Source organism: Epinephelus fuscoguttatus, linkage group LG13 (assembly GCF_011397635.1).
Source record: "Epinephelus fuscoguttatus linkage group LG13, E.fuscoguttatus.final_Chr_v1".
NCBI lineage: Eukaryota > Metazoa > Chordata > Actinopteri > Perciformes > Serranidae > Epinephelus > Epinephelus fuscoguttatus.
The window spans coordinates 7,342,871-7,370,096 of NC_064764.1; the positions used below are offsets into that span (position 1 = coordinate 7,342,871).

The window sequence follows — 27,226 nt, forward strand, 5'->3', positions numbered from 1 at the left end:
TGTTCACACGCTGGTCATGACACAGCTGCAAGGTCTGCAGTGGGGCAAACTCTGCTCAATATACAACCCATCTTCAAATTTAGTTGTCCAATCAAACCAAAGTTCTTTTCTTTGATAACAAGTAGTAACTGTGTAATTTACTAATGATCTTGGATCACATTAAAGAAGTCATAATGCTGTTGCAACCTTTAATGTTAAAGAAGATTTCAACAAAAAGCCCAACTTGCCCTCATAAGTACCCTACTAAACTGAAGTTTTACAAGGTACAGATTAGATGCTTCTGATCTGACAGGGTAGCTGTGCAGCACATCGGCCACATCAGCATTTTCAATTTCAGGACTCAGATTGCGACTCTTCCCTGTCTTCATGTCTTCTCTTTTTGGCACATCCTATGCTCTCCACAGAGTAAACACTCCACATACAGCCAAGGTAACTGTGCCTGAAAATGTGCAAACAAACCAAGATGACTAAAATGCTGTCTGTCAGGCATGCCTAATTCAAAACGAGTGTTACTGACCCGACATCTGTCACTACAACAGCCCTTCCATACAGCAGTCAACAGGTGCACTGCATAGTCACAAGGCAAATGGCAAACTCATGTGCACGAGTGCAAAGATGATACACCTGACAGCTACATTTAGACGAGTAATGTCAGCCTTATACCACAAAACTTTTCAAGCAATTTCACTGTGACAGACTAAATTCCAATGTCGGAGTAAAATAGAGGAGTTTTACCTCAGTTGGTGCGTGCTCCCATGATCTCAATTGTTTGGTGTAAAGTGGTCATAAAACTCAGTGGAGCTGTCATATGTCAGTCTTTTTCTAGTCTTAATGTTCCAACAAAATCAACCATGTTTAAGATCATAGTAAGATTTTCTTGTTTTGTCTTGCTTGGTCATGTATTTGTCAATATCATTATAAGTAAGAAATCTTCATTTTTGAGACAGTCCACCTCTCACTCCCAGAATCTCCTCCCACTAAAACAGCACAGCTAACCAACGAAGGCTGGTAGTGAGTTGAGGCAACAAAATCAGAAATGTAAAGTTTGAATGCAAATATAGTTTCTTTATGGATCATACTGATGTCAGTTGACAGGAATAGCGTTGACACATGATGCCTTTTATCTTGTTTTTTGACTTCCTTGTTTTTGTGGACACATTAGGTATTGCTAATATGTTATATTTCTTAAAGGGGGTTTTGTGTAACATTTTCCACCAGAAGCAGGATGGGAAATAATCTCAAAGGAATCTAGTTGTAGTCTTGCCAATAGTGACCATGCAAGATCTCCAGTATTTGCTAATTCTTCTAGTATGTGACTAAAAATTCACATTGTCTTTAGATGTGAGATGTGTCAGACTTTCAAATTCTCTTCAAAGTCTTTTTTGTTAGGCATACATTGAATTAAAGATAGAATAACAGATGAGTGAAGCATCAATCATAATTTGAATAATCTGTGCACAGATTTTTGGGTTGCCAGTGGTGCCCCTCCCCTGTAAATTCAGCATGGTTGACGTGATAGCTTTCTCAACACTTGCACCAAAACAAAGAATACTCCCAACCTGGAAATCATCTACTCTTTCAACAACTTCTGTCTGGCTGAAAGATATGATGTTTTCACCTCTATAAAAAAATAAAGTTTATGCTTAAAGGATCTTGCAAGCATTTTCTAAACAGTGGCAACCCTTTGTCTCCTATTTTAATGGCTGTTTTCACCAATAAAAACTATTTCAAAAAATAAAAAGAGTATTTTCTTCTGCAAATAGGACTGAAAAATAGTCAAGGTTGTGAAAAGCTCATTAACCACTGACACACTCTTCAGCAGTGGAAGAGTGTGTGCACTTTCTGCTGTGAGACGTGACAGGGCCCACACAGCAGCACTTTGTGCCACGACTGCAGAAAACATGAGGGCAAATTAGGAGGTATTTGGGCAATTAAAGGGGCACTTATTAGTCATGCAGCCTTCTCCAAAGGCTGTGAGGACTCTTGTATATGACTCTGCACAAGTTTTGTTGATGATGCCATCGTTGTCAGCGGAGTTTCTCAGTTACAAACGATGATCACTTATAGTACCAAGCATAGGAAGGTCTGATTAAAATGCTGCCTGCATCATGGGGAATGTAGGATCCAATGTTTTGTAGACTGACTCATACAAGGGGCTAACAGTCAGAAGCCTCATCTGCATTGACTTTGACAATTATTTTTTACAATCAGTCTCCTGCAAGTCATCTAACTTCATTGAAGTGTGATATTAAATCACTGGAATGTCCCTTTAAGGCTCATGATGCATTTGCTTTGTATCTGTCAGTAAGTGACTACAGCATGAGCTTCACTGTCTGACTACTTGCTTGAGATTTTTTTTTTAAAGTGTATCAACTAGGCGGCAGATAAGAGCAGAATGATCCCTTACAGGCACTCACTATCTTCCTTAAGAACTTCGTCATAACACCATAAACATAATAGCAATACTTGACAAGGTTACCGTACTGGTGAGGTTAGATCATGTGATCAGTGACATATTCATACATAATAGTTAATAATAATAATAATAATAATAATAATAATAATAATAGGTGTATAATTGGCGTTTGTTCAGATCTGTCTCTGACCCTACACTGACATCCTACCATTCATACAACTTGTGGTTGGGTAGCTTTACTTCAGTATTATTAGTGCCACAGTATGGCTGCCATCATACATGTAGTCAGGTTCTTTTCCAGGCCAAACAAAGACACTGACCCACTGCTGCCTTTTAGTTCTATTCACTGTTGTAGTCAAAGTCACCAAAGCCGAGACAAGTCATCATGACCAAAACCAGAGTATTGATACCAAAACAAAACTTTTTGGGGTTGAGACCAAGTCAAGACTAAGACCAGACCAGTGTCCCACACTGCATGACACACTTATGATAACGTGGAAAGTGCAAACCACAGGCTACCTACAATTGATTGGAAAGATCAACATTCCATTAAAAAAAGACACAGAAAATAAATAAGGATTCGTCTTCATTAACCTCTTTTACAGCTGTATGTGTGTATGTGTAAGTGTACCGTGAGAAATATCTAGATAATTTAATCAAATGGAATTGCAGAGGTGAATTTTAAATGGAGGAATTTTTTTCTTTGTTTTTTTATGAGCAAACAAATACAAGCAAACACTAAGGGGCTGAAATCAACTTAACCCTCTTATTCATCGCTCTTTGGTCTGGTCTTGAAATAAGGTTTTTGAGACCAAACCAAATAACTGAGACATAAAGTACTATAAAACTGGTTCTCGTCTTTTCAGGTAACTTGATGCATTTTTGGATTGGAGGAACCTTTTATAGTAGTTTTATGAACATAGTTCTAAGGACCTCCCTTTTTTCCTGTCCATACTGTAAGAACAAACAACAGTTGTAGTTCTTAGAACACCGTTTTGAGAGACTTTTTAGCCCCCTTTTTCAGAGTTCTCCAAGCACAGGAGAAACCATGAGTTACGTAAGTGTAGTTATACAACAGTTAGTTCCGACTGAGTAATTTGATTGGATGAGAGGCATTCCGTGAGTGCTGATATAGAGTATAACATCGCTGGGACTTGTAACAGTAAAATCACTCTGCTCACAGGTGTTACAAATATAGAAATACAACTGTTAATTAACCAACTCTCACACTTGCTACATTGACGCAAACTGACACTATAGCGTTACACCAAGAAGATGGATATTTTCCCCAAAATTACATTTGAATTAAATTATGAGTGGTCGTCAGGAGAGGACGAGGAAAAGGAAAACCAGGACTCTTCTGTGCAGACCTCTAGATGTGTTTGTGTAACATCAGCCGAGCTCGACAAACTGGAGAGGAGCAAAAATTAGGCGAACGCGGTCAGGAATTATCAGTGATCATCTGATGAGGTACTACTGATGAGGATGAGGGAGAATGCAAGCTGAATCCGGCCGTGCCAACATCCAGGTTTGCCAATGTTTCATTAGCCGAACTGGACGAAGTTACACAGTTGCAGATCAATGTAAATACAAAGTAGGCTAGCTTGTGAGTTCCTGGCGTGTGCCGTGTTGCCTGGCAACAGACCGGGGGAACTGTTTTTTTTCGCGGAGCTACATAACATACTTAAATAATTTATTTCATCGCCTTTTGTTAACATTTCCCTACTCAGCATTGCTGTTTACGCTGTTGTTGAACAGCTTAAACCTCTCGTGTGATATTGCTTAATTAATGCAGCATCAGCAACCACAATTATTAAAAACCTGTTAGTTGTATAAACAACAGCTAAAAAAACCCCACAGACAACAACTCATAACAAAAGAAATGGATGAAAAACAAACAAATTGACCGACAGTGATGTCCAGGCTTTACTGACTGTATAGGGTGTGGTGAGCATTGACCTTCGGCTTTTATTTTTACGTACATTTCCGGAGCCTTCTTCCTGTGTGGGTTGTTTGCTGCTGTGCTTACCTGTTTCCAGAGGCTTCTCCCTTCCTCCCGCCCTGCACTGAGGTTGAGTGCGCACACCTGTGTTCCATCTGCAATCAACGGGTTGTTAAGACTGCCACCGTCTCTAGCCTCAGTGCCAGAGTATCTGCAACTGCTCGCAGCGGTATCTCGGCTCCTCTGATCTCCCAGAGAATTAAGTATATTGCAAGTTTGATGGTTTATCTTGCTCCTCGTGTGCTAACCCTCGTTCTCCTGCTTTTTGTTCCAGTGTCTCCCTCCGTGCCTCTCCGTAACCCACAGCTCAGCACTCTCACCCGGTTTCCTCACTCAGAACCTCGACTCCGGATCTCCTCAGTTCTCTGCACAATTTTGTACTCAATAAAACCTGTTCACCCTTTTTCCCTCTGAGTCTGCATTTTGGATCCTACTCCTCACAGTCATCACAGAATACTCTGGCCATTCATGGATCCAGCGGATTCAGACCCAGTCAGGAGAGCTCTCGCCAACCAAGGAACTCGGCTCGGACAGCATGAGCACATGTTGCAAGGTCTCCTGGACTCGTTACAGGACCTCCTCAAGTCTCCCTTCTCTCAGAGCAACTCGTCGCCCGCTTGCCTCCCCAGCCATCCGGCTCCACTCCCATTGTGAGTACGGCTCCCCCCCACGACACCACTGCCACCTCTCCCTCTCCCTCTTTCCCCAAAGAGCCCGATGTTCCCCCTCCTGAGCCTTACGCTGAGGAGATAGGTAATTGTAGGAGTTTTTTGTTACGTTGCTCCTTAGTTTTTGACCAGCAGCCTTGTAGTTATCCCTCCGATAAAGCCCGGATAGCTTATGTCATTAACTTGTTACGGGGTAAGGCAGCTAAATGGGCCACAGCCATCTGGGACCAGCAGTCATCAGTCTTAAGTTCTTTTTCTTGTTTTTCTGAGGAACTTCGCAGAGTTTTTGATCACCCTATTGGGGGCCAGGAGGCAGCTAAGCGTCTATTCTCTTTAACTCAAGGTTCTAAGTCAGTGGCTGAATTTTCCATTGATTTTCGTATTGCAGCCTCAGAGAGCGGGTGGGGGGAGCAAGAATTAAAGGGGGTATTTTTGAGAGGCTTGTCAGACGAGCTTAAGGATGAGCTAGCCTCCAGAGATGAGCCAGGCTCACTCGAGGAGTTGATTTCCCTAGTAATTCACCTAGATAACCGCTTGAGGGAGAGACACAGGGAGAGAACTCAGTATAGATCACCCAGACCCTGTAGTTTGGCTCCCTCTTCCGGCCTGACAAGTCCCTCTTCTTCGTCACCCTCCCCTGCCAGCTCCATTTTGCCCCCGGAGGAGCCCATGCAAGTGGGGCGGGCGAAGCTGCACCCTAATGAGCGGCAGAGACGCATCGCTCAGAGACTCTGCATCTACTGCGGCCAAGCTGGCCATTTCCTCGCCACCTGCCCTCATAAGTTAAACAACAGGGCTCATCAGTAGGTGAGAGCGCACTGGTGAGCCACACCTCCTCCCCCTCCAGCTCTCCTCAACGGATCTCTGTGCCCTCCTGCCTCCTCTGGGAAAGGGACTCTCTACCCCTGCAGACCCTCATCGATTCCGGTGCGGACGACAACTTCATTCACAGTGAGTTAGCTGAACAACTCAATCTCCCTTTAGAGCCTCTTCCCACTCCCAAGAGAGTCACCGCCTTAGATGGTCGCCTTATTTCCAATGTCACCCACCGCACTGCCCCTCTAACGCTTATCATCTCCGGTAATCATTGTGAAGACCTCCAGCTCTATGTCATTCCCTCTCCTCAATCCCCCATAGTTCTTGGTCTCCCCTGGTTAAAACTCCACAATCTGCAAATTAATTGGAGATCTGCCACCATAACCAACTGGAGCGTCCATTGTCATTCCCACTGCCTCAGATCCGCCAATCCCTTCTCCCGCTGGCAGATGGCAGCACCAGCTCAACCTGTTCTCATCAATGTTCCCTCAGAGTATCATGACCTTGCCACTGTGTTCAGTAAAGATCTGGCCTTATCTCTACCCCTCACCGCCCCTATGATTGTGCCATCGACCTCCTTCCCGGCGCCACCCTTCCCTGTAGCCGTCTCTACAATCTGTCCCGTCCTGAGAGGGAGGCCATGGAGTCCTACATTCAGGACTCCTTAGCGTCTGGACTCATTCTGCCGTCCTCTTCCCCACTAGGAGCTGGGTTCTTTTTTGTTAAAAAGAAAGATTCCTCCCTTCGCCCCTGTATTGATTTCCGAGGTCTGAATGAAATTACAGTTAAGAATAAGTATCCTCTTCCCCTCATTGACCCCTCCTTCGAACCACTGTGTAGTGCCGGAATCTTCACAAAGCTCGACCTACGGAACGCCTACCACCTGATTAGAATCAAGGAGGGAGATGAGTGGAAGACGGCATTCAACACCCCGCTCGGTCACTTCGAGTATCTAGTGATGCCTTTTGGACTCACCAACGCCCCCGCCGTCTTCCAGGCCCTGATCAATGACGTGCTCCGGGACATGCTTAACCGGTTCGTGTTCGTCTACTTGGATGACATCCTCATTTTCTCCCGGGATGAGGAGGAGCACTGGCAGCACATCCGTCTGGTTCTTCAAAGATTGTTAGAGAACCGCCTTTATGTGAAATCCGAGAAATGTGAGTTTCACACCTCGTCAGTGAGTTTCCTGGGTTATGTTATAGCTCAGGGACAGCTACAGCCAGACCCAGCAAAGATCCAGGTGGTGAGGGAGTGGCCCATTCCTACCACCCGCAAAGAGTTGCAGCGGTTCCTCGGCTTTGCAAACTTCTACCGGAGATTCATACGGGCCTATAGTAGAGTGGCTGCTCCCCTCTCTCGCCTCACATCCCCCAGCACCCCCTTCCTCTGGTCTCCTGAGGCAGCTTCAGCTTTCTCCAGATTGAAGGCTCTGTTCACCTCCGCTCCTGTATTAAAGCATCCTGATCCTTCGCTGCAATTCGTGGTGGAGGTGGACGCCTCTGACTCCAGTGCTGGAGCGGTCCTATCTCAACGGGACCCCAAGACTCAGAGATTGCACCCCTGTGCGTTTTTTTCTCGCCGCCTGTCTCCTGCGGAGAAAAATTATGATGTGGGAAACCGAGAGTTGCTAGCTGTGGTGTGGGCTCTGCAGGAGTGGAGGCACTGGTTGGAGGGTTCGCATCTTCCTTTTATTATCTGGACGGACCACAAGAATCTTGCCTATCTACGCTCTGCTCGGCGCCTGAACTCCTGCCAAGCCCGCTGGGCACTTTTCCTGAGCAGATTCAACTTCAGCATGTCCTACAGACCCGGATCCCGCAACGCCAAGCCCAACGCTCTCTCCCGAATCTTCAGCGCTCCATCGGACACCAGTGAACCGGACCTCATCCTCCCTCCCCCGGACCGGAGGTTCGTTCCAGAATCCGCCCGATCTCAGGTTCTTCAGTGGGGACACTCGTCTAAACTCACCTGTCATCCCGGGGTCCAGAGAACGCTCCACTTCCTCCGTCAAAGTTTCTGGTGGCTGGGGATGGCTCGGGACGTCCAGGATTTTGTAGCCGCCTGCTCTGTCTGCGCCCGAGGCAAAGCCTCTCATCTACCTCCAGCTGGTCTGTTGCGTCCCCTACCCATACCATCCCGTTCCTGGTCTCACATAGCTCTGGATTTCGTCACTGGACTACCGCCATCTGAAGGTAACACTGTTATCCTTACCATCATAGACAGATTTTCAAGTGTGTGCATTATGTGCCTTTACCCAAGCTCCCCTCAGCCCGTGAGACCGCTGAACTCCTGATTACCCATGTCTTCAGACTACATGGGATTCCCAGTGACATTGTGTCGGACCGTGGTCCACAGTTTTCCTCCCAAGTTTGGAGGGATTTCTGTAAGTCCCTGGGCGCAACAGCCAGCTTGTCCTCTGGCTACCACCCTCAGACCAACGGCCAGACAGAGCGGGCTAACCAAAATTTGGAGACTGCGCTGCGCTGTGTGGCGGCTCACCATCCGGTCACCTGGAGCACCCACCTCCCGTGGATCGAGCACGCGCACAACTCCCTCACCAGTGCGGCCACAGATATGTCACCCTTCATGTGTTGTTTTGGCTTTCAACCCCCATTGTTCCCTGAGCAGGCGCAAGCTGTGGCCACCCCGTCGGTGAGGGAGCACATCAGGCGCCTGCGGGAGGTGTGGAGGACCGCCAGAGCCGCACTCACCCGCAACGCAGCCAGGACTAAGCGGATAGCAGACGGACACCGGTCTCCAGCCCCTGAGTACCGTCCCGGTCAGATGGTGTGGCTCTCGTCCCGCGACCTCCCATTACAAACCGAGTCACGTAAGCTGTCACCCCGTTTCATTGGTCCCTTTCCTGTCGTCAACATCATTAACCCCTCTGCTGTCAGACTCCAGTTACCCGACTCTCTTAATATCCACCCGACCTTCCATGTTTCCCTCCTGAAACCTGTCGCTTCCTGTGACCTTGCTCCTCGTGTGCTAACCCTCGTTCTCCTGCTTTTTGTTCCAGTGTCTCCCTCCGTGCCTCTCCGTAACCCACAGCTCAGCACTCTCACCCGGTTTCCTCACTCAGAACCTCGACTCCGGATCTCCTCAGTTCTCTGCACAATTTTGTACTCAATAAAACCTGTTCACCCTTTTTCCCTCTGAGTCTGCATTTTGGATCCTACTCCTCACAGTCATCACATAGGGGATGCTAACTGAGAAAACAAACAAACAAACAAACAAACAAAAAAAACCTCCTGGGAGCACCCCAGGATACAGTTCCTCTCAGGGAGTCCCCACAACTGTTTGATCTGAAAACACCTTTGTTTAACTCTAGTAACTCTTTTACTGGACAGTTTCTGTGGCTCCTCTTGTATGGTCAGTGCACTTCATAGAATCTCAGGGGAAACAAACAAACAATTTAAGCAGCAACAGGAAAGTTTGTTCTGTGATTAACAGCAAGTCAGGCTGCACTCCAATCGTGAAGAGTTTACTCAAAGATGCTTGTTTGTACATGTTGCAACTAAACTTTATGTCATACATAATGACAGCTTAATGCAACTTGTTAGAGCAGATGGCAGAATTACCATGTGCCACACATCCATAACACACGCTCTTGTGGATGGTGCGTTTGATATTCTCAGTTGTCACCAGCCGACAAGAACTGACCTAAATGAGCAAACGAGCCAGGGGCTGTTAAACTGTGCAAACAAATCAGATGTGAATACAGCCTAAAACACCTCGACTCTCTAGTGTACATTGGTACATTTAAAAATCCTCTTCCTCTTCACAGGCAGATGGCTCGGTCCATTTGCTTCTGGATGACTGCTCACTGGTGTAAGCAGAACACTCTGAGAGTTTCCTGGATACGTGATAAAAATGAAGTTGTGATTTGCTCTGAAGGAGTTATAGTTCTGTGGGGTTGCGGTGTGAAGTATTAAGGGCAAGTACTTTATTTTTCATACAGGACTTCTTATCTTTCAACTCACCTCATTTAAGGGCTGTAGTGGATAGTGCAGATATTTTGCAGGCTATAGATTGAAAGATGTGAAAGAGAGACAGTATGGACCCAAACTTTGAGATGGAGAAAAGAGTCTAGAAAAGCTGCAGTGTGTGACGATATCTTTGGCAGGGTCACATCAGTGACAACACACTTTACTAGTAGGCAGTGTGCTAGAGCTTAACATCAAGTATGTATTTCACTTTCTGTCTCTGTCATGTTTATCACAACAGTCATTTGTCAGTGTTTGATATCTTTATCCTCCTCCTCCACTCACTAAAACTATAACTGATCCCATAAACATCTCAGGGCAGACGGCTGTGAGCCAAGGCTGCTTTTACTGTTCAACATGTCTGTGAGGCCTTCATAAAAAAAAAAAAGGCAATTTAGCACTGCATTTTCCTGTCAGTTCTACCAAGCAGCAGCGTCAATGGTTTGGCCTTTGCTCCTTAATTCACTATTATCTTACAGCTCAGACTACAGCTTTATAACTAAACCCTGCTGTGTAAAAAAACTAATATGCTCAATTTCAAAATAGAGGAATCAGAGACAGAGATTATACTGAGTGTTGCACAATGTACAGAATGGAATGTGAGTCATGGATTGTATTTCCTTCTTAGGTTTATCTTGAGTCATCATCAGAAATCTGGTGTTAACAACATCCCCATCACGTGCATCAATACTTCTTTTTGTGTTGCTGACCCATAAAATATATATCTCAAAACTGATCCTGAATATTGACAACAGTAAGTTTCCAAGGATAGTATCGTCCTGAGCATATGCACAGTCAAATGTTCCACTTTAGGCTCTGCTGAGGACACACAGTTTGTTCACCCTTTAAGGTAAAGAAGAAAAATGCAATTATCAACATACCACAAGCTCAGTGCAAAGATGACTGTTCTGCGATGACTCAGAGGCCACGTGACAGCAGGATGAGACACAAGCAGCATTCCTGCTCATAACCATTTTCTATTTGACTTCACTTGGGACTTTCCCTAAAGCCAGGCTCAAACTGCAGGAGTTTTCATCTCAGACTCACCCCTCCCAACAACTGGTGTAGAAATCTGATCTGGGACCTTGGCCAGTACCGATATTTGGCTCAAATTATCTGGTGATAAAAGAGGTTTACAGATCCAGTCTTAAACCTCCTGAATTGCTATCAGGCTCACTAAGGCCAACCCAATAATTTCAAACATGTTTGATATTTAGGATTCAAAATCTGGATATTACAATTATGATTTCATCAGTGCAGCGCAGCTGACGGTGTTCTAGCCCTTGAGACTAATGTTACCCAAGGAAACTATAAAAGAAGGCAAGGTCATGACGTTATGTTTCCTTGACATTAGCTAGCATAATGTTGTTGACAGATATCAAAACTGACGGTTAAATCTCCATCTCCAGTTGATGCTGAATAATAGACAACCTATGTGGACCATGTCTCCCCAACTATTTTCTCATCCAGACTCCATTGTTAACATTACAGCAAGTTGTCACACCACGTCAGTCTGTTTCGTACATCTACTGCTTCTCCATGAGACCATGTGAGGTGGTGCATTCATTCAGCATCACCTTCTGAGAAATTTGGAAATAAATTTAGCTTCACAACATGGTCCTCAAAGTGTGAGGAAAAGTAGAAAACTGGAACTACACACTGTCTAAAGTCTCGCTATGTTACTTCGGTGGAAAAGAGTCATTACACACTGGAAACCTACTGACCCAGGGAGGACTCTGGTTATGTGAAAGCAGACTTGGGAGCACAGCATTTACACTGGCAGAGCAAATCCAACACCCCAGTTCATATCTTACTGATGGAACTGCCCTATCCTTGCGTAGCCTCATTTCTAGGTCAGGAAATATCCCAATAATTTTTGGCTACACTGAGCTGGCTCATAAAAACTGCCTAGCTTCAAAGGGATCACGTCATGGACTGCAGTTACTGTACAGAGAGCCAGCTGGCTGCAAGGACGAGGATGTGAAATGTGAAATGTACTTTCCAAAACCACCCTTCATTTTATGCCTGACCCAAGAGTAGCGAACAATGGAGCAATTTGAGAAAGCCAACAAAACAGAAAAGTAACGTAAAGTTATCCTATGAATCCTAATCAATAGTTTTGCCAAACTACCATACAGTTACAAGAATTCTTAATAACATACATTCACTTAGATATATAAGCAGCTGACTTCAATATGTAATGGGCTTTGGGCTGAAAACATGCTTTACAGTATGTCATGGGACAGGAGACTGCCTACGGTCTCTCAGAACATACAGCTCTATAATACCATATGCCAAATGCAATTTAGACAGAAATTTCAGCTAAATAGTGAGAGATGACTGCAAAGACTTTGACAAATAGTACAATTTGGACAAGGAGCATTCACTTGCATAGCAAGGCAGCTTAAATTTCATGTCTACAGCACCATACAGACATGGCAGTGCTTCTCAAGTCCTTATAAAAACTAAAAATATACCAGGGAATGATAATAAAAGCAAATATGCAACAAATAGTAGGCATGCAATTAAGAGGAAAACTACATGGAAACTACAGTGGATTAACATAACACATTTAAATAATACATTTTTATTACTATGTGTTCCGTGTGTCACATGAAGCAGTTGAAGCCACACACAGGCTTAACTAGTTTTAGTTGTTTTTCCACTTTCTGCAGTTCTTCTGTACAGTGCTGTATTGTCAGTAGTCTAGAGCAGCACTCCATCTGTGGCCACTTCATTAACCAGCAGAAGGCACAAAAACAGTCACACAGACTGGTATCCAGCCAGGCAGCAGACATTATTATAACCAACCATCAAAGTTAAAGTAAAGATATGTTTATATGTTTGGTGTCATTCAATGACATTTATGAGGCCATAGTTTGAATCAAGGTCTTTTTTGTATTGTGGTCATCAGCTGCCTCATACACTCTGTAAGTGGAAAAACTCCCTGATAAAACTTGAATGTGGATCTTTTTGTACTCCACTTCATCCCTGACCCTGTAACGAGGCCACTGCTGTTTCACTTTCTAACCTACTGCACCATGCTGCGTGTGATCTCCACAGGAACCCATAGCCAACCTAACGTTACATTCACCCAGTCAAGACCAACTAAATTCCTAATTAGCTTCTGGTTAAGTTGCTGTGTCGGTATTTGAAGGTGGCGTATTTATATGTCTACTTGGCACAAAGCCACCGGAGGCTGCACCCGGTATGAGCAAGTCACACATGCTCTAGTAGCTGCTGCTATGAGGCCATTACAGTGGGCTAGCTATATGCTTATATATTACACGTCTTTTGGTGACGTTATTTTGTCTGTAAGCAATACCTCTATCTGACATGTAAGAATGTTAGTTATATAGTTATTAAGTGCTATTCAATGCGGTTTTAATACTGCGTTTGTGACGGTTGGGAAATAACGTTACATCCGCTTGCGCCTGTCTGCGTCATGACTCGCACAAGCGCCAGCCATACCATCGTACCGTGGCAAAAAATGGTGTCAGACAGTTTATTCCACAAGACAGAACTTGAGACGTACTTGTCACTGGCTGCTTCGCTGTCGAGACCGTCCTTTTTCAGCTGTTCGTCCACCTCCACAGCACCTTCGGTCTTCGTGCAGTAGGAGCGGAACGGGGCGGCACAGGGCGCGGCGCGGAGCGCCGGGCGGTGAGGAGCGGCATGGAGGACCTTCAGTTGAGGAGAGACAGCTCTGGCATCAACGGAGGCGGTGCCGAAGCAGCAGTGGCGGGTTGGTAACCAGGTCTTCTGTCTAGAGCCGGACAAGGGACGCTTGAGGGTGGCTTCAAACAACTCCTTCAGCACTATCGAAAACCTAAATTGTAACATCTCAATCCTGTCAGGCAATGAGAGAGAAAGTCGTAGTTCCAAATATAACTGGTAGCTAGTGTACGGTCAGTAAAGACAATCTCCAACCACGTTGACTGTCTGAGCGGCGATGACTCAGATACGCCGGTGTCCAAAAATAAATAGAAGCTAATGTTTCCGCCCCCGCAGCTGCTATTGGTGAAGATGAGATGACGTCCGCGTCTAAACATAATTCATGAAGCTCTCAAGTTTGCCATTGGAGCGTCTTAGTGTCAATCAATTATTTCTTTTTTTTGACGGCAGGGTGAGTGAATTATGCATTGAATCGTTAATATAGACTTTTCCAGTCTCTGGCTATAAACGTCATGGATATGACAAAGCTTTTACAAACTGTGTTCAGTAATCTATCCTTTGTTGAACATGATGAGATCTTGCATTAGCTTTTTGTTTAAATTATCATTTGTAAACTATTATTCATGTAGTGATATGTCAGGTACATCCTGAAGAGGTAAATTGAAATTATTTGTTTTTAAAAATCTGCCTAGGCCCACCGTCAAGGGGGGTCAAAAGGTACAGATGACCCCAGCCCAAGGCCAGGGGGCATGAATGGGATCAAGTACAACTATTTACTTACTGACATTTATCTTGTCAGTAAGGTATTGTGAAATGGTGCGTTCCATCTGACAAAGGAAAATAAGGTCTTAACACAGAGTTGAAGCAAAATACATATGGAAATATGATTAACTGGATTATATATATTATATTTGCAGGAATAAGGGGCCCATTTTTCAAAATATGGTCCCTCTGCCCATATTTCCTAACCCAGCTACCCTACCTAACCTAACCTTTTGTTACATTTTGATTAACAGACATGTTTGATGAAGTCAGTTTCCTCTGACACCTACCAAATGTTCCGCATTTTATGTTTTTGCTCTGTTTAAATGGGTAATCTACCAAACTGGAGACAATTTTATCTCATCACACCATTAGTGAAGTTCAAAGTGGCAGTACCAATAGTGGGACTATAAATCCAGGCATACACAGCTTACTACATTTGTGTCTGTATTGTATTTATGTATGTATTATTTATTCATTCATTGTAATGTTTTTTTTATCCAAAGTACTTCTATATCCCCTTGGCATTATGTTGTGCTGTTGTAATTTTATAAAAATATAACTAACCTTACGTGGGGTGAACAAAAAAACAAAAGCAGATGAAATACACTGTAGGCTGGATGATTTATATACTGGTATGAAATGATGAAAATGAATCTCAAGACTTAAGATGCAGATTTATTTTGCAGATTTAGTTTTACAGCAGTCATATGTATGCAGTAATCTTCACATTTTGACATATTTTCCATTTCCAGTTACTCATGTACAGTATCTACAGTATCACGGCAACTGTTGGAAGTTTTTCCTTATTTTATTCTGTCAGGCAGACGCAGGCGGTCTACCGCCCCCAGTAGGCTTCTCCAGTCCAATGAGCGATGTTTGGAGGAGGACCGGAGCTAGTTTTACGCTACGGCACTGGTTTTAGTGAAGGAGGCGGGACGCACCGGAGGCAGAAACCCCTGACAGTCAGAATTTAGGGCAGTAAGGACCCTGACTGTCTGCAGCTGCTCTCCACGTCCTCCGGTGTATTCAAACGTCACTTGTCAGAAGTTGCCACGCATGCACAGCGGCATGATGTGGAGGTTAGTGAGCTGCACACTGTGCCTCTTTGTCTCTTCACAGCTCAGTTTATGGTGTGTTTGGGCGACAGTAGCCGAGCTGGACGGCGAGGTCAAGATTGAAGTTTTGTTCAAGCCCGAGGAGTGCACTCCAAAGAGTAAAAGAGGAGATCTGATGAACGCACATTACGATGGGTTCCTCGCCAAAGATGGTTCTCAGTTCTACTGCAGGTTGGTGGTGTGAGAATAAACTCAGAAATTATTATTACAAGCCAATTTAATGCTTCGAAAATCCACATGCAAATTGCAGTCACTTTATTACTGTATTATGATGTAGCTTCGTGTTGTCTGAGAGGAGCGCTGAGTGATCTATACAGGTTTTCACATTGCATGCTATGCAAAGGTCTCCTCGGTGTGTGTTGTAAAATTGGTGGCCTCTACCTTTTATTTCAGTGTGACATTATTCCTCACCTGGATCTATGGAGTATTAAAGGGGAACTACGCCCATTTTTTAAAATTCATACATGTTTTTCCTATGGTTTAGGGTAGTCCAAAAAATATAGGCAAACACAAACAACCCTTTCCCAAATCCAAAAACTAAAAACTAAACTCAAATTTGTGATGTCATTGGGTATAAAGTCTGGAGCTGCTCCATAGACAATAAACGGTGAAAGATGTTCTAGATGACACTGAGAGCACCCAGGGGAATGTTCTGAGTATATGTGTATGTTTTCTGTTTCAGAACTGAAACCACTGCAATAGAATAAAGCTCATTTCAGACTTTATACCCTGTGACATCACAAGTTTGAGACTTACTTCTCTGATTTCTGGCTTTGAGAGAGAGTAGCTCATGTTCACAAATACTGATTGAACTTTACTCAGCCATGGAATTGACATATTGGAATTCCCTTTAAGGGAGAGTACATAGATTATTGGGATGGGGAAGGGGACTGAATCAGAGATATTGGATGAAGCGAGATCAGAGATATTGGATGAAGGGAGATACCCAACTGTAGGCTTATCCAATGTTAAGAAAATGGTTACTCTTCCTGTCTCCTAAGTGGGCGTGGTTAGCTCTGAAACCACTGCAATAGAATAAAGCTCATTTGGGTATAAAAAGTAAACAAACATTCGGTGCTTCAGGCTCTGATTGGAGGGAGAGCTAGCCATGCCCACTTAGGAGACAGGAAGAGTAACCGTTTTCTTAACATTGGATAAGCCTAGGGTGGGGTATCTCCCTTCATCCAATATCTCTGACTGAATCTTAAATCTTTAATTTTTTTGTCTAATGGTACAGTCCTTAACCAAAATGAAAATCAGTACTTATATGCCATGCAAATCCTATTGATGTGAATTGACAGGATGTTGTTTCTTTTGTACTGTTTCTGTTTTAGTCGGTCAGACAAAGCTGGGCACCCTCAGTGGTTTGTGCTGGGCGTCGGACAAGTCATTAAGGGCCTTGATATAGGAATGGAAGCTATGTGTCCTGGAGAGAAACGAAAAATAACTGTTCCACCTGCCCTGGCCTTTGGAGAGAAAGGCAAAGGTAAGTAAATATAACACGAAGGGATTTTTATCAGCAGAAGGTTTAATATTGCTCACTACCGAACTGTTATAAATTCGTAGTCTCCAAAGCCAAGCCAGTGTAACCCTGATGACATCACTATGACATTACTGGGGTTATTTTCTCAGATTTGAGAAAGCTCCTGCAGAGCCACAGAGGACATTAAACAACTGTTTTCACTGGCCGAGCAGTACTCCGCATGATGAGTAAACTGATCTCCATGTGTTTAACTGGTTGAGTGCCTCTTATAATAGGTACCAGAAATATTTCAGTTGTATCACAAGGGAATTTAAACTTGTTACAAAGGTGTTCTTGTCCACCTGTTTCAAGCAAGTTTTATGTCTACAAATGAAATTGATATATGTCTCCAGCTGGAGGAAACAGGAAATCAATGAGAATGGTCAGCAGTAGTATACATATGTTGTAATTAATGAGTAAAAGAAATCATCAATCCTACTTATACAGTCTTTTAAACTGATTATTGTGTAATATTGTGTCTGTGCTGGAAGCGCTGCCTTCATGCTATCTTGTCTTCTTTTACAGCACTTTAGTTGAAAGGGCATCCCTCGCAGTGTTTGCTACTCATCCTCCCATGGCATGTACTGTAAGCATGCACAAAGGTTTAAAGGTCTCTACTTCATGTCACTCTTTCTTGCATGCTTTGGAGCACTTGCAGAAAACTAACAGCTGATGAGTGTTTTACTGTTTACTACTATTTCCTGCAAACCTTCTCATGTTGGTTTTCATGAATGCATGATGGTATAATCTGATGGTGGTGCTGATCACCCTCGGAGTCTGCATGTCAGATTTCATCACTTGATTCCACTCTCCGACTATGGAGGAAAGGGTTTTGCTGAGTGAGCATGCTGTTGTTGTCCCTGCATCAGTTTGAGTTAGAATTACACACATGTAAACCTATCCAGGGCTGAGCACCGCTAAGTGAAAACCCACTGTTCAACAGCTGCAATCAATGTTAATGCTTTTTTTCCTCTCAGTAAAAATTAACAGCTTTAGTTGCATTTTGCTGTAGTTACAATGTTTTCTTTTCTTGCAAGATTACCGCACCTCTCATGTGCTCTTTACATCTTGTAGACTTTTGCTCTACAGGCTAAATAGGTACTACGTTATCCTATGATTCATTAATTTATGCAGATTGTAGCTGTTTTGTTGAGGTCATCATAAAGTCTGAAAATGTAACCGAGCCACAAACCTGATACACTCAGTAAAATTAAACTCCCATCCTTCCTGAAATGTTATTAAACCAACTTTACAAGTCCATCCTACATGGTAAAGAATGATGCAAATCATCAGTAATTATGAGTCACAGTTTTAGCATTATGATTGCTTATGGTCGTCTAAAATCTTGATGTGTTGCTCCTGATGAAATAGATCCAGTGCCGCCCAATGCTACTGTGGTCTTTGAGGTGGAGGTCTACTCTGTGTCAAGGGGACCACGCAGCATGGAGGCTTTCAAAGACATGGACCTTGACAAAGACAGAAGTCTCACAAAGGCTGAGGTAACTATAATTTAAAAGTTGGTAATTATCAGAGAAGTAGCTCAGACAGAAAGGTAATAACCGTGGTTGGATTAAAATGCTAGGGCTTCCCCATTTAAACAGCTGTTACTCTTCCTGTGCAGAGTGTACTGTTCTTCCATCCAGGATGATACCTGGTCACAGATGGTTATTTGATTCAACACAATAATTATACCTCCACGCTGGAGATAGCCAAGGCCGGAAGCATTATGTTTTTGGGTTGTCTGTCCCATTCTCGTAAATGCAATATCTCAAGAATGCTTTGAAGGAAATAACTCAAATTTGGGGTGGCACAGTGGTGGTGGTGGTTAGCACTGTCGCCTCACAGCAAGAGGGTTCCCAGTTCGATCCCGGGTGTGGGAGCCCTTCTGTGCAGAATTTGCATATTCTCTCCGTGTCAGCGTGGGTTCTCTCTGGGCACTCCGGCTTCCTTCCACAGTCCAAAGACATGCAGATTGGGGACTAGGTTAATTGATAACTCTAAATTGTCCATAGGTGTGAATGGTTGTTTGTCTCTATGTGTCAGCCCTGCGATAGTCTGGCCAGGGTGTACCCTGCCTCTCGCCCGATGTCAGCTGGGATAGGCTCCAGCCCCCCCGCGACCCTCAAGAGGATGAAGCTGTTAGAAGATGAATGAATGAATGAACTCAAATTTGGCACCAGTGTTCACTTGGATGCAACAATTAACCAATGAGAATTTGGTGGTCAAAGGTCAAGGTCACTGTGACCTCAGAAATTATGGAACTAGTTAACAACCAGCTTCATGATACCGATGATCCAGACAGCCAATGTTAGGGTTAGTGGTGCCAGATAACCAACACATTTCCTGGGTATGTTGAATGAGCGTCATATTGCAGGCCTCTGGAAAAAAATCCATCCTGAAGTAACCTCACCTAGTTGCTCATAAAGAATGAGGCCACATTTGTTTGTGCTCTGATTATTTCACATCATAAACATCCATGGATTGTACTAGAAAATTATCAGGCTATAAATAACTTAACCTTTTATTAATTTACTTCATTTGCCAGCTGTAGTTTCTTAGAATTAAGTTAATAACAGCATACTTGCCAGCAGGCTTATAATCATACGTTATCTAGATTGTTGATAGCACATTGAAAGAAGAAGAAGTGAATGACCTGCTATCAATACCATTTATAGTTTTATTTATCACCAATGTGATGTGTTACCTGTAGAGCACAACAGGTGCTTGTTATATAAAAGCAGTGTTATTGCAGTGCAATACATGTCTGTCATTTATTCTGAGGTGTGAACAATAAAGTGTTCCTCTATTTCCAGGTAAAAGAATACCTGAAACTGGAGTATGAAAAAGGTGGGAAGCCACGCGACGATCCTTTCTATGAGAAGATTATGGATGATATATTCCTCAAGAATGACCGTGACAAAGACGGACAGATCAGTGCCAAGGAGTATAATATTTATGAACATGATGAGCTGTAATGTTGGAAGTTGTAGAGCTTGGTCCTTGTTTTAGTTTATGTACCTTTATCAGTTAGAGAGAAGACTTGAATAGGTAAAGGAAAAATCCACCCTCGCATACTTTTACACTGTTGACTTTCTTTTTGCTATGAAAATACTGTAGCAGTGAATATTACAATGTGACACCACGTCTTCCATGTTTGACCAGTTATCCACAAGAATGATATGAACATCAAACATCTAAATAGGATCTGCAGTGCAGGGGAAAGTGTTGAATAGTTTGGGGTGGATTTTTCCTTAAAAAGCAGACTGTAAGAAACTGTGTTGTTGTATTTGGAGCACCCAAGACATCTTTCCAAGCCAGCAAGCTAGCCTCTCAATTTAATACCAAGTATTAAACTATGCAAGAACATCAAGACCTGTGAAATCCTTTGTGCAAATACCACTAAATTTTAGCATCTGAAATGTTTTATTCCTGTTTTAAAGTTTTGTCTTTTGTTAAATGTTGATTCAATTTGCAGCTCAACAAAAAAATCAGACCATTTCATAATGTTGAATCATTGGCTTTGAAACTGTCATGTGAGATCTGAGAGGATGGTTTAACCAGACAGAAGAGAATGGATCTTAAATTTGTCCCCACTTCCTGTGAATTTCCTGCCCTCTAATCTGCAGCATCACAACAGTGTACAGATCTATAGATAGAAGTGAATCCATTGAGAAGGGCTGGGTATCCGCACTGGACACCTTTAAAGGGATAGTTTGGATTTTTCAAGTGGGGTTATATAAAGTGCTTATGCTTAGTGTATTACCTGTGGTAGATGTCAGTCGGCACACCCCCAGTTTGGAGTAGCAGGCTGGAGTCAGACATGGAAGCTAAGCAATGAACTGCTGTGGATTGGGGTCAGCAACAAAACGTGCCACCTGAAATAAGTCCCACATCAGTTTTAGTGTACGCTATATTGAGAGTATTTTCACACCTTTACATTTCTTTCAGACAGCCTCTGACAGGGACACTTTAAATGTCTTCAGTTCCCCATCTATGTTCTTGTAAAGCGCTGCTGACCTGTTGCTACTCTGATCAGTCAGTTTGTGTCATTGTGTTTGGTAAATCCGAACTAACCCTTTAAAACACTAAAGTCACACAATAACACAAACTAATCAACTGATCAAGGCAGCGGTTGAACAGCAGCTCCTGTGTGAGTCTGGCTTTAAAGAGTGCAGTGTGACAGCTTCATTGTACATTAAGGTACAGCAATGAAAATACTCTCAATATAGCACATTAAACTAATACTGATTGTTTTTAGGTGGGACTTTTTTAGTTGACTAAAATACACTTTGTTGCTGACCCCTCTACAACAGAAAGATGCTTAGCGTCCATGTCGGACTCCAGCCAAACTGGGGATGTGCCGACTGACATCTACAGCCAGTAATATACTGACTATGAATAAGTACCCCGTACAACCCCACTTTAAAAAATCTGAACTATCTCTTTAAGGCATTAACCAAAATAACCCAGTACCAGTTATTATTACTGAAAGTTCTCCAGTGAATTTCATACCTGCATTGGTTCCAATTTGTACCCAGATCTAGAAAAAAAAGACCATTTGCTCGCAGTATATTAATGCAAAGGTTCTTGGATTCAGTACTACATGTGATTAGCCCACTATGGCAGCAGCTACAACCTATACAGTCTGTGGTGTGCATGGTGAGCATGGTGTAAGTTAAAAGTTCAGCATGCTGAAATGCCACCAAAACATTTAAAAGTTTGGCTACACACCTGTGGTGGGTTTACTGAATGCTTCCATTCACATATTGGGTAATTATAAAGTAGAAAACAGAAGGTATCAAATGAAAAACTCTGTTGGTATCACTTTAAAGGTATTTGTATTTGTACTGGTATCATAATTTTTTAAAAGAAACCCAGCCCTGCCAGATGGTGTGTCTATTATAAACAAGCCTCAAAGGAATGACAGCATATGTGGCTGTGACTGAGAGGTTTGGATATAATTGACGATAAATGCACATGAATGCATGTTGTGGTTTGTTAGACATGTTTAAAAGTTTTGTGTACATCTTAATGTCAAAATCATTATTTTCATTGTATCCAGTCAAACAGTTTTTGTAGCCCATTTAGTATCACAATAAATAAACCACAGTGTATGTGGAAAACATCAGTATGTCATGTGTAATTCCGATTTTCCTCCTTGGTTGAAACCATGAATTTACGGGCATTCAAAAGATAAAGGATCTAAAGAGATTTTGCAGTTAATTTCCAGCTCAGGTAGATGTGTCTAGTCTGAAGACAGACCAGATAATTGTGTTTTAGTGTGAAGTGTATTTCTGATCACAATTTGTCTACAGGTAAGATTTTCTGACCTGAAACGATTATTCACTGACTACTTGGCTAACTCTTTCACATGACATGCACATTCTTATGTCAGTGTTTTCTCTGTATGCCCTTAATAAAAGCATTTTTATTTTCCCATTGGGTCAATTACTGTAGCCATTGCTTTGACTTTGTGTTGAGTTGCACATACAAAAACTAACCACTAGAGGGTAGTGCATAGTCAATAACAGCAAGTATTTGCACCTGCTGTACAGGAGTTGGACACAATTAAATGGGATATACTCAATATCCTTAACAACTGTGTATCCTAACAATCCGTTTTGTTTTTAACAGGTTCTACAGTTCTCCTTTAACAGAGAAGACAGGTAATCTTTGGTTTCATTTCTTTAGTGATGTTACAATAAGAGAGGACAGATTGGACTTATGAAGGCACAGCAAACACCCGTTTTCATCTCTGTTCATCTCTGCTTTCAGGTGGAGAAACCAGCTCTCTGTACAACACATACAATCAAATAGAAGTGCATGTCGATTCCAGACGGAGCAACTAAACTTATGACAAATCTTTATGTTTAAAATGTGAACACTCCCATGCTGTTTATGACCCTCAGATTGTTCAGTCATTCAGTTCGATTCTGTTTTATTTATATATATTCCAGTATCACATATAATTTGTCTCAGAAGGTTTTACAACATATGACACCCACTGTCACTGGACCCTCACAGTGGATAAGGAAAAACTTTCCCCCAAAAAACCTTTAACTGAGAAAAATAAATGGAAGAAACCTGAAGAGGAGCAACTGAGGAGGGATCCCTCTCCCTGGATTGACAGATGTGCACTGTGTGTCCAGAACAGATTAACAAAATGAAATTACATTAATCCATATGACAAAATAATACATAGAGGGAGAGGCGGAGAGACGTCCTCAAGGTGTTCAAATACTGTACGTGTTGTTGAATGATGGCTTTAATGTTTAAAAATCAGGTCACTGAAAAGTAAAAACTCTCACTTTGATGGAATTTATATTTTCAGTTAGTAATGTAGGGGATTTTTTTTTTGTTAAATCAACTGACATTTTTAAAAGTTTATTAATAAATAGCTGTTTAATGTGCTTATACATACACAGTATGTATCTGAACTGGGAAAATGTAGGAGTGACAAAATACTTTTTTTGCTCAGAACAAAGCCAACAGTGTGTCAGTTGGGGATCTTCAGGTTGACTGACGGCAACCTGATCGCTGCTGCCTTTACCTCTGCTGTCATATCAACACCCAGCTGTGCCCTGGAATACAACATTTATGTGAGCTAATGGTAAAATTGGTATTTTCAGTTGAAATTGTAAATGATATCTTTGGTTCAGGTTTGACTTACCTTGGCTCATAGCGGATATCCACATCTGGAGGCAGAATCCCTTTCCCTTCTCTCAGCCGTTCAACACCGTTCCTGGTTAAAAAGAAAATGGTAAGTTTGTCTCAGATTGACTGAACTCTACCTACAGAGGGACAAATCATCCAATCGGATTCACTGTCAAAGCTTTACTGAATGTCGCTATACACACCATGCAATCATCACTCCATTGTCAGTGCAGAATTTGGCTGGCGGACAGATCAGGCGTAGTCCTGTCGTGTCAGTGATGATGGTCAAAACCTTGCGGATGTACTGATTGCTTGCAACTCCCCCAGACAGCACCTGTTACAGGAGAGTTAATGATAAAGTCCTCAAATCTATAGTCACAGAGTTCTCTAATTGTTATTCTGAACTTTTCTTGTTGTCATCAAATCCCATGACAAGACTGAAACTAACAATTTGCGTCCATCCTTCAGTACTTTCCAACACCTCTACCCTGTGTGTGGCTCTCAACTCCAACGCCACTATAAGACCTAAATCTGCATCTAAAATATTGTTTTATTTTCAAAAAAGGGTTTTTGATTTTCACTTTAGTTTTAAGCAAATGTTACTATAACACAATAAACAGTGCATTTGTTGCTAGCCTTAAAGGTAAACTATGCAGGATTGACGGTAACTGCAAAAATGATTGTCAGCAAAAGCTAAAGTAAAGCCAACCCCAGATTTCCTCTCGTTTGGTGTTTCACCTTGATATGTTTGTCTTTTTTAGCACTGTTGTCTCTTGGATACTGCTGCTTACAGTCTGGCATCTGGTTGCTACCTTTAATCATAAAGCCTGACCTCATCTGAGTGCTGTGGAGGTACACACCCATAAACGTCCCCGAACACAAAAAATAAAAAAATCTGTCAGAGGGCAAAGTCTCTGCAGGTAAATACACCATCATACACTGTGAGTGGGCCATCAGCGAGGATTGAGAGGGATTACTTCAGTATGAGTCTATACATTGTTTTTTAAGGAAAATCCTGCATGGTTTCTCTTTAATTTGAATTACAAGCATGTATTAGTAAGTTGTAAGGCTCCTTCAACATTTCTGTACACACATGTAAGTTCAGTTTGCTGAGTAGAAATGGGATGATATACGATTTATCGTGGATTGCGACAAAAAAACACTCACAATAAATTGATCATGGTGAATTTCCATTGTGGGGATAATCTGGAATATCACGCCCAGCAGCATCCAAAGAGACTGCTGGGCAACCAACAACAAAAGAGACTGTAATAACATGCTGCATGCACACCATCCTCAAAAAAGGCAAAAGATTCTTACCGATTATTGGCATATTTCACATCGACATATATGATGCCATTTCAAATAGTTGAAAAACCTAGCTTTTTCAGGTTGTTTTTCACCAAAAAGGATGTTTATGAGAGAAAAGATGTGTATCCTCTGAGATACTATAAAAATATTTGTTTCTTAACAAATATAAGGCAAAGTAATTCCAGTATGTTTTAGTGCCATTTTAAGAGTTTTAAGGATATTTTAATGATAACTGGGATAATACTGTAAATTGCAATTATTTTAGCCAGGATAATTGTGACATGAAATTTTCATATTGTGCCATATCTAACAGTGGGAGCACATGTAAAATAAGATCCAAGGCCAGTAACAGTGTTGGTGTTTCTACTATCAATCTTCTAATTAAGGAAGAAGGTTAGACGGTTAACATGTCATTTACAATCACCTGTTCTCCAATGACCAATCAGTAATTGCAATGTTATTTTCATTAATTAAATAAAATAAAAGGGGAAGTAATGCACTCACCAAGGTGGGACTGCTTGATGGCAGCAGATTGTTTGCCTTACAGAACAAGATGGCACGATGGGTGCGCTTTGCAAGGTGGGAGGCAACTGTGTGCTGTGTAGCTGCTGCAATGTCATTCACACATGACAACAGCATTCCCTGTTGTATACCTGCAGAGAAAGAAAAAAAATTACAGTAAGTATAATTTATTGATATGTTACTTTCCCCACACAGTTTCTGTAAAGCTGTAACAGCTAGTAATAGGAACTAATAACAATGTCGCAAACCACAGAGTTTCTCTTTATGAATGTTTCTCATTTGTTTCTGGTGTGCAAATGAAAATTAAAAAAATAATTTTCCCACACTGCCAGTTTTACACATAAACCTGTCAAACCTCTATTTATTTTGTATTTTTCATCAATGTACTTTTTCTTGCTTTGTTTCATTTTTTACATTTTCAAAAAGAATACAATTCTTAGATGTGTTTTACAGCAGACATTTAACTCGTCATAACATTAATGATCGCACAAATACACCTATGTTGGACAAGTCAAATGTCTGTAAAGAGAGGTTTATGAATCTGATCGGGCGATGGACCTTGTGGGTCCTCATACCTTCCTCTGCCTCTTTTTTCTTTATCACCATGGTAACCTGATTCTGTATCCCAGCAAAAGAAAAGCAGCAGTCATTTGTTTGTCCCATAGGTGTCCTGAGAGGGAACTTCGTCCTGTCGCCGGTCTTTGCCAGAAGCTCTATAGCTTGCCCTCCACTTAGAGTGGAGCACTGTGGGTGCTTTATGAGGGACAAACGTCTTGCCACCTGTGAATCCAAAAAAGACAATATTTTATTTGTTTACGATCACAAATGGAATAGCATGACCACTAACAGCAGACATACATCACTATTAAGACCTTACTTTATCCAGTGTATCCCCTGGAGCTTCATCCAGACTGTGACCCAAAAGCAGAAAATCGTCGACTCCTCGAGCTACAGCAAGAAGTGAGTGACCACCAGAAATTAGCAGGACCAGGAAGGGGAAGGCAACAGGTTGGATCATCCTGACGGTCAGGGCATGAGCCTCCATGTGGTGGATGGGAATGAAGGGCTTGTTGTGCTGCCTCACAAACCTCTTACTGAAGTCAAGACCTATACCCAAGCTTAGGGCCAAGCCTGGCTTCACAGTGGTTGCCACAGCTGTGAGGAGGCTTGGGTCCACGTTGCTCCTCCCTAAAGCCTCCTGGACCACACGCTCTATGTTTTCTCTGTGGAGCTGCTGTGCCACTGTGGGGATGATGCCACCTGTCCTGCAGCATTCAAGGGGGGGAGGAGATATGTCAAAGCAAAAGCCCTGAAGCAATGACCCTGCTAACTGAATACAGCTCTGACACCCACCTCAGGTGAACTTCTTTCTGTGAATGTAGAGACTCTCCCAGTATTTCACCGGTCTCGTCCAGCACAGCAGCTCCAGTGTCATCACAGCTCGTCTCAATGCCCAAAACCAGCCTGGAGCAAGGTGCTTTTCCAAATGAGAGAGAGCACCAAAATGTGTATCTAAACTGTAGCAGCCTGTGCAGAATTTTTACTTTTGTAGGGAACATGGTCATGACCCTTAATGCTAACCAACTATGAGTTAGAATAATTGTTTAATAACTGAGGGTGACCACACCTCGTTTCCCATTGAATTTTAAACTCGTAAATGAAAAAAGAATGAAGACAGCATCACATTCGGCTTTAGGGTAACGAACCAAAGCAGTAGACACACGTACTTCTCCTTTACCGCCCTACAGCCGTGTGCCTGCGTCACATGTAA

General features: G+C 42.5%; 3 protein-coding genes across 5 annotated transcripts in view; 1 reads left to right on the plus strand and 2 right to left on the minus strand.

The window, feature by feature from the left end:
* The window catches only part of glsb (glutaminase b), a 59,344-nt gene extending 45,485 nt beyond the window's left edge, over positions 1-13,859 (minus strand). For 2 of the 3 annotated variants that reach the window (XM_049593442.1, XM_049593443.1), the window contains exon 1: positions 13,427-13,858. In XM_049593442.1, coding sequence (XP_049449399.1) covers positions 13,427-13,734 — 308 coding nt within the window. In that variant the 5' untranslated portion in view covers positions 13,735-13,858. Of the gene's footprint in view, positions 1-13,426 lie in introns of all 3 variants that reach the window. The other variant, XM_049593444.1, reaches the window with a different exon arrangement.
* A 1,488-nt stretch (positions 13,860-15,347) lies between these two features.
* fkbp7 (FKBP prolyl isomerase 7) lies at positions 15,348-22,390 on the plus strand. The gene is made up of 4 exons (XM_049593948.1): positions 15,348-15,617; positions 16,781-16,932; positions 18,340-18,467; positions 19,782-22,390. Exons 1-4 carry the CDS (start codon positions 15,388-15,390, stop codon positions 19,941-19,943), a joined length of 672 nt encoding a protein of 223 aa, XP_049449905.1. The 5' UTR covers positions 15,348-15,387; the 3' UTR covers positions 19,944-22,390.
* Positions 22,391-22,590: 200 nt separating this feature from the next.
* Positions 22,591-27,207, minus strand: osgepl1 (O-sialoglycoprotein endopeptidase-like 1). Its single transcript, XM_049593944.1, has 7 exons — positions 26,809-27,207; positions 26,333-26,720; positions 26,031-26,235; positions 25,438-25,586; positions 23,826-23,956; positions 23,639-23,710; positions 22,591-23,549 (listed from the first exon to the last, which is right to left on the minus strand). Exons 1-7 carry the CDS (start codon positions 27,018-27,020, stop codon positions 23,465-23,467), a joined length of 1,242 nt encoding a protein of 413 aa, XP_049449901.1. The 5' UTR covers positions 27,021-27,207; the 3' UTR covers positions 22,591-23,464.
* Positions 27,208-27,226: the final 19 nt, after the last annotated feature.

Coding starts and splice junctions, on each gene's coding strand:
- fkbp7 (XM_049593948.1), top strand. CDS start 15,388: ATGCACAGCGGCATGATGTGGAGGTTAGTGAGCTGCACACTGTGCCTC. Junction 16,933..18,339: donor CTTTGGAGAGAAAGGCAAAG/GTAAGTAAATAT, acceptor CTGATGAAATAG/ATCCAGTGCCGCCCAATGCT. Junction 18,468..19,781: donor GAAGTCTCACAAAGGCTGAG/GTAACTATAATT, acceptor CTCTATTTCCAG/GTAAAAGAATACCTGAAACT.
- osgepl1 (XM_049593944.1), bottom strand. CDS start 27,020: ATGACCATGTTCCCTACAAAAGTAAAAATTCTGCACAGGCTGCTACAG. Junction 26,721..26,808: donor CAGAAAGAAGTTCACCTGAG/GTGGGTGTCAGA, acceptor TGAATGCTGCAG/GACAGGTGGCATCATCCCCA. Junction 23,711..23,825: donor AATGGAGTGATGATTGCATG/GTGTGTATAGCG, acceptor CTTTTTAACCAG/GAACGGTGTTGAACGGCTGA.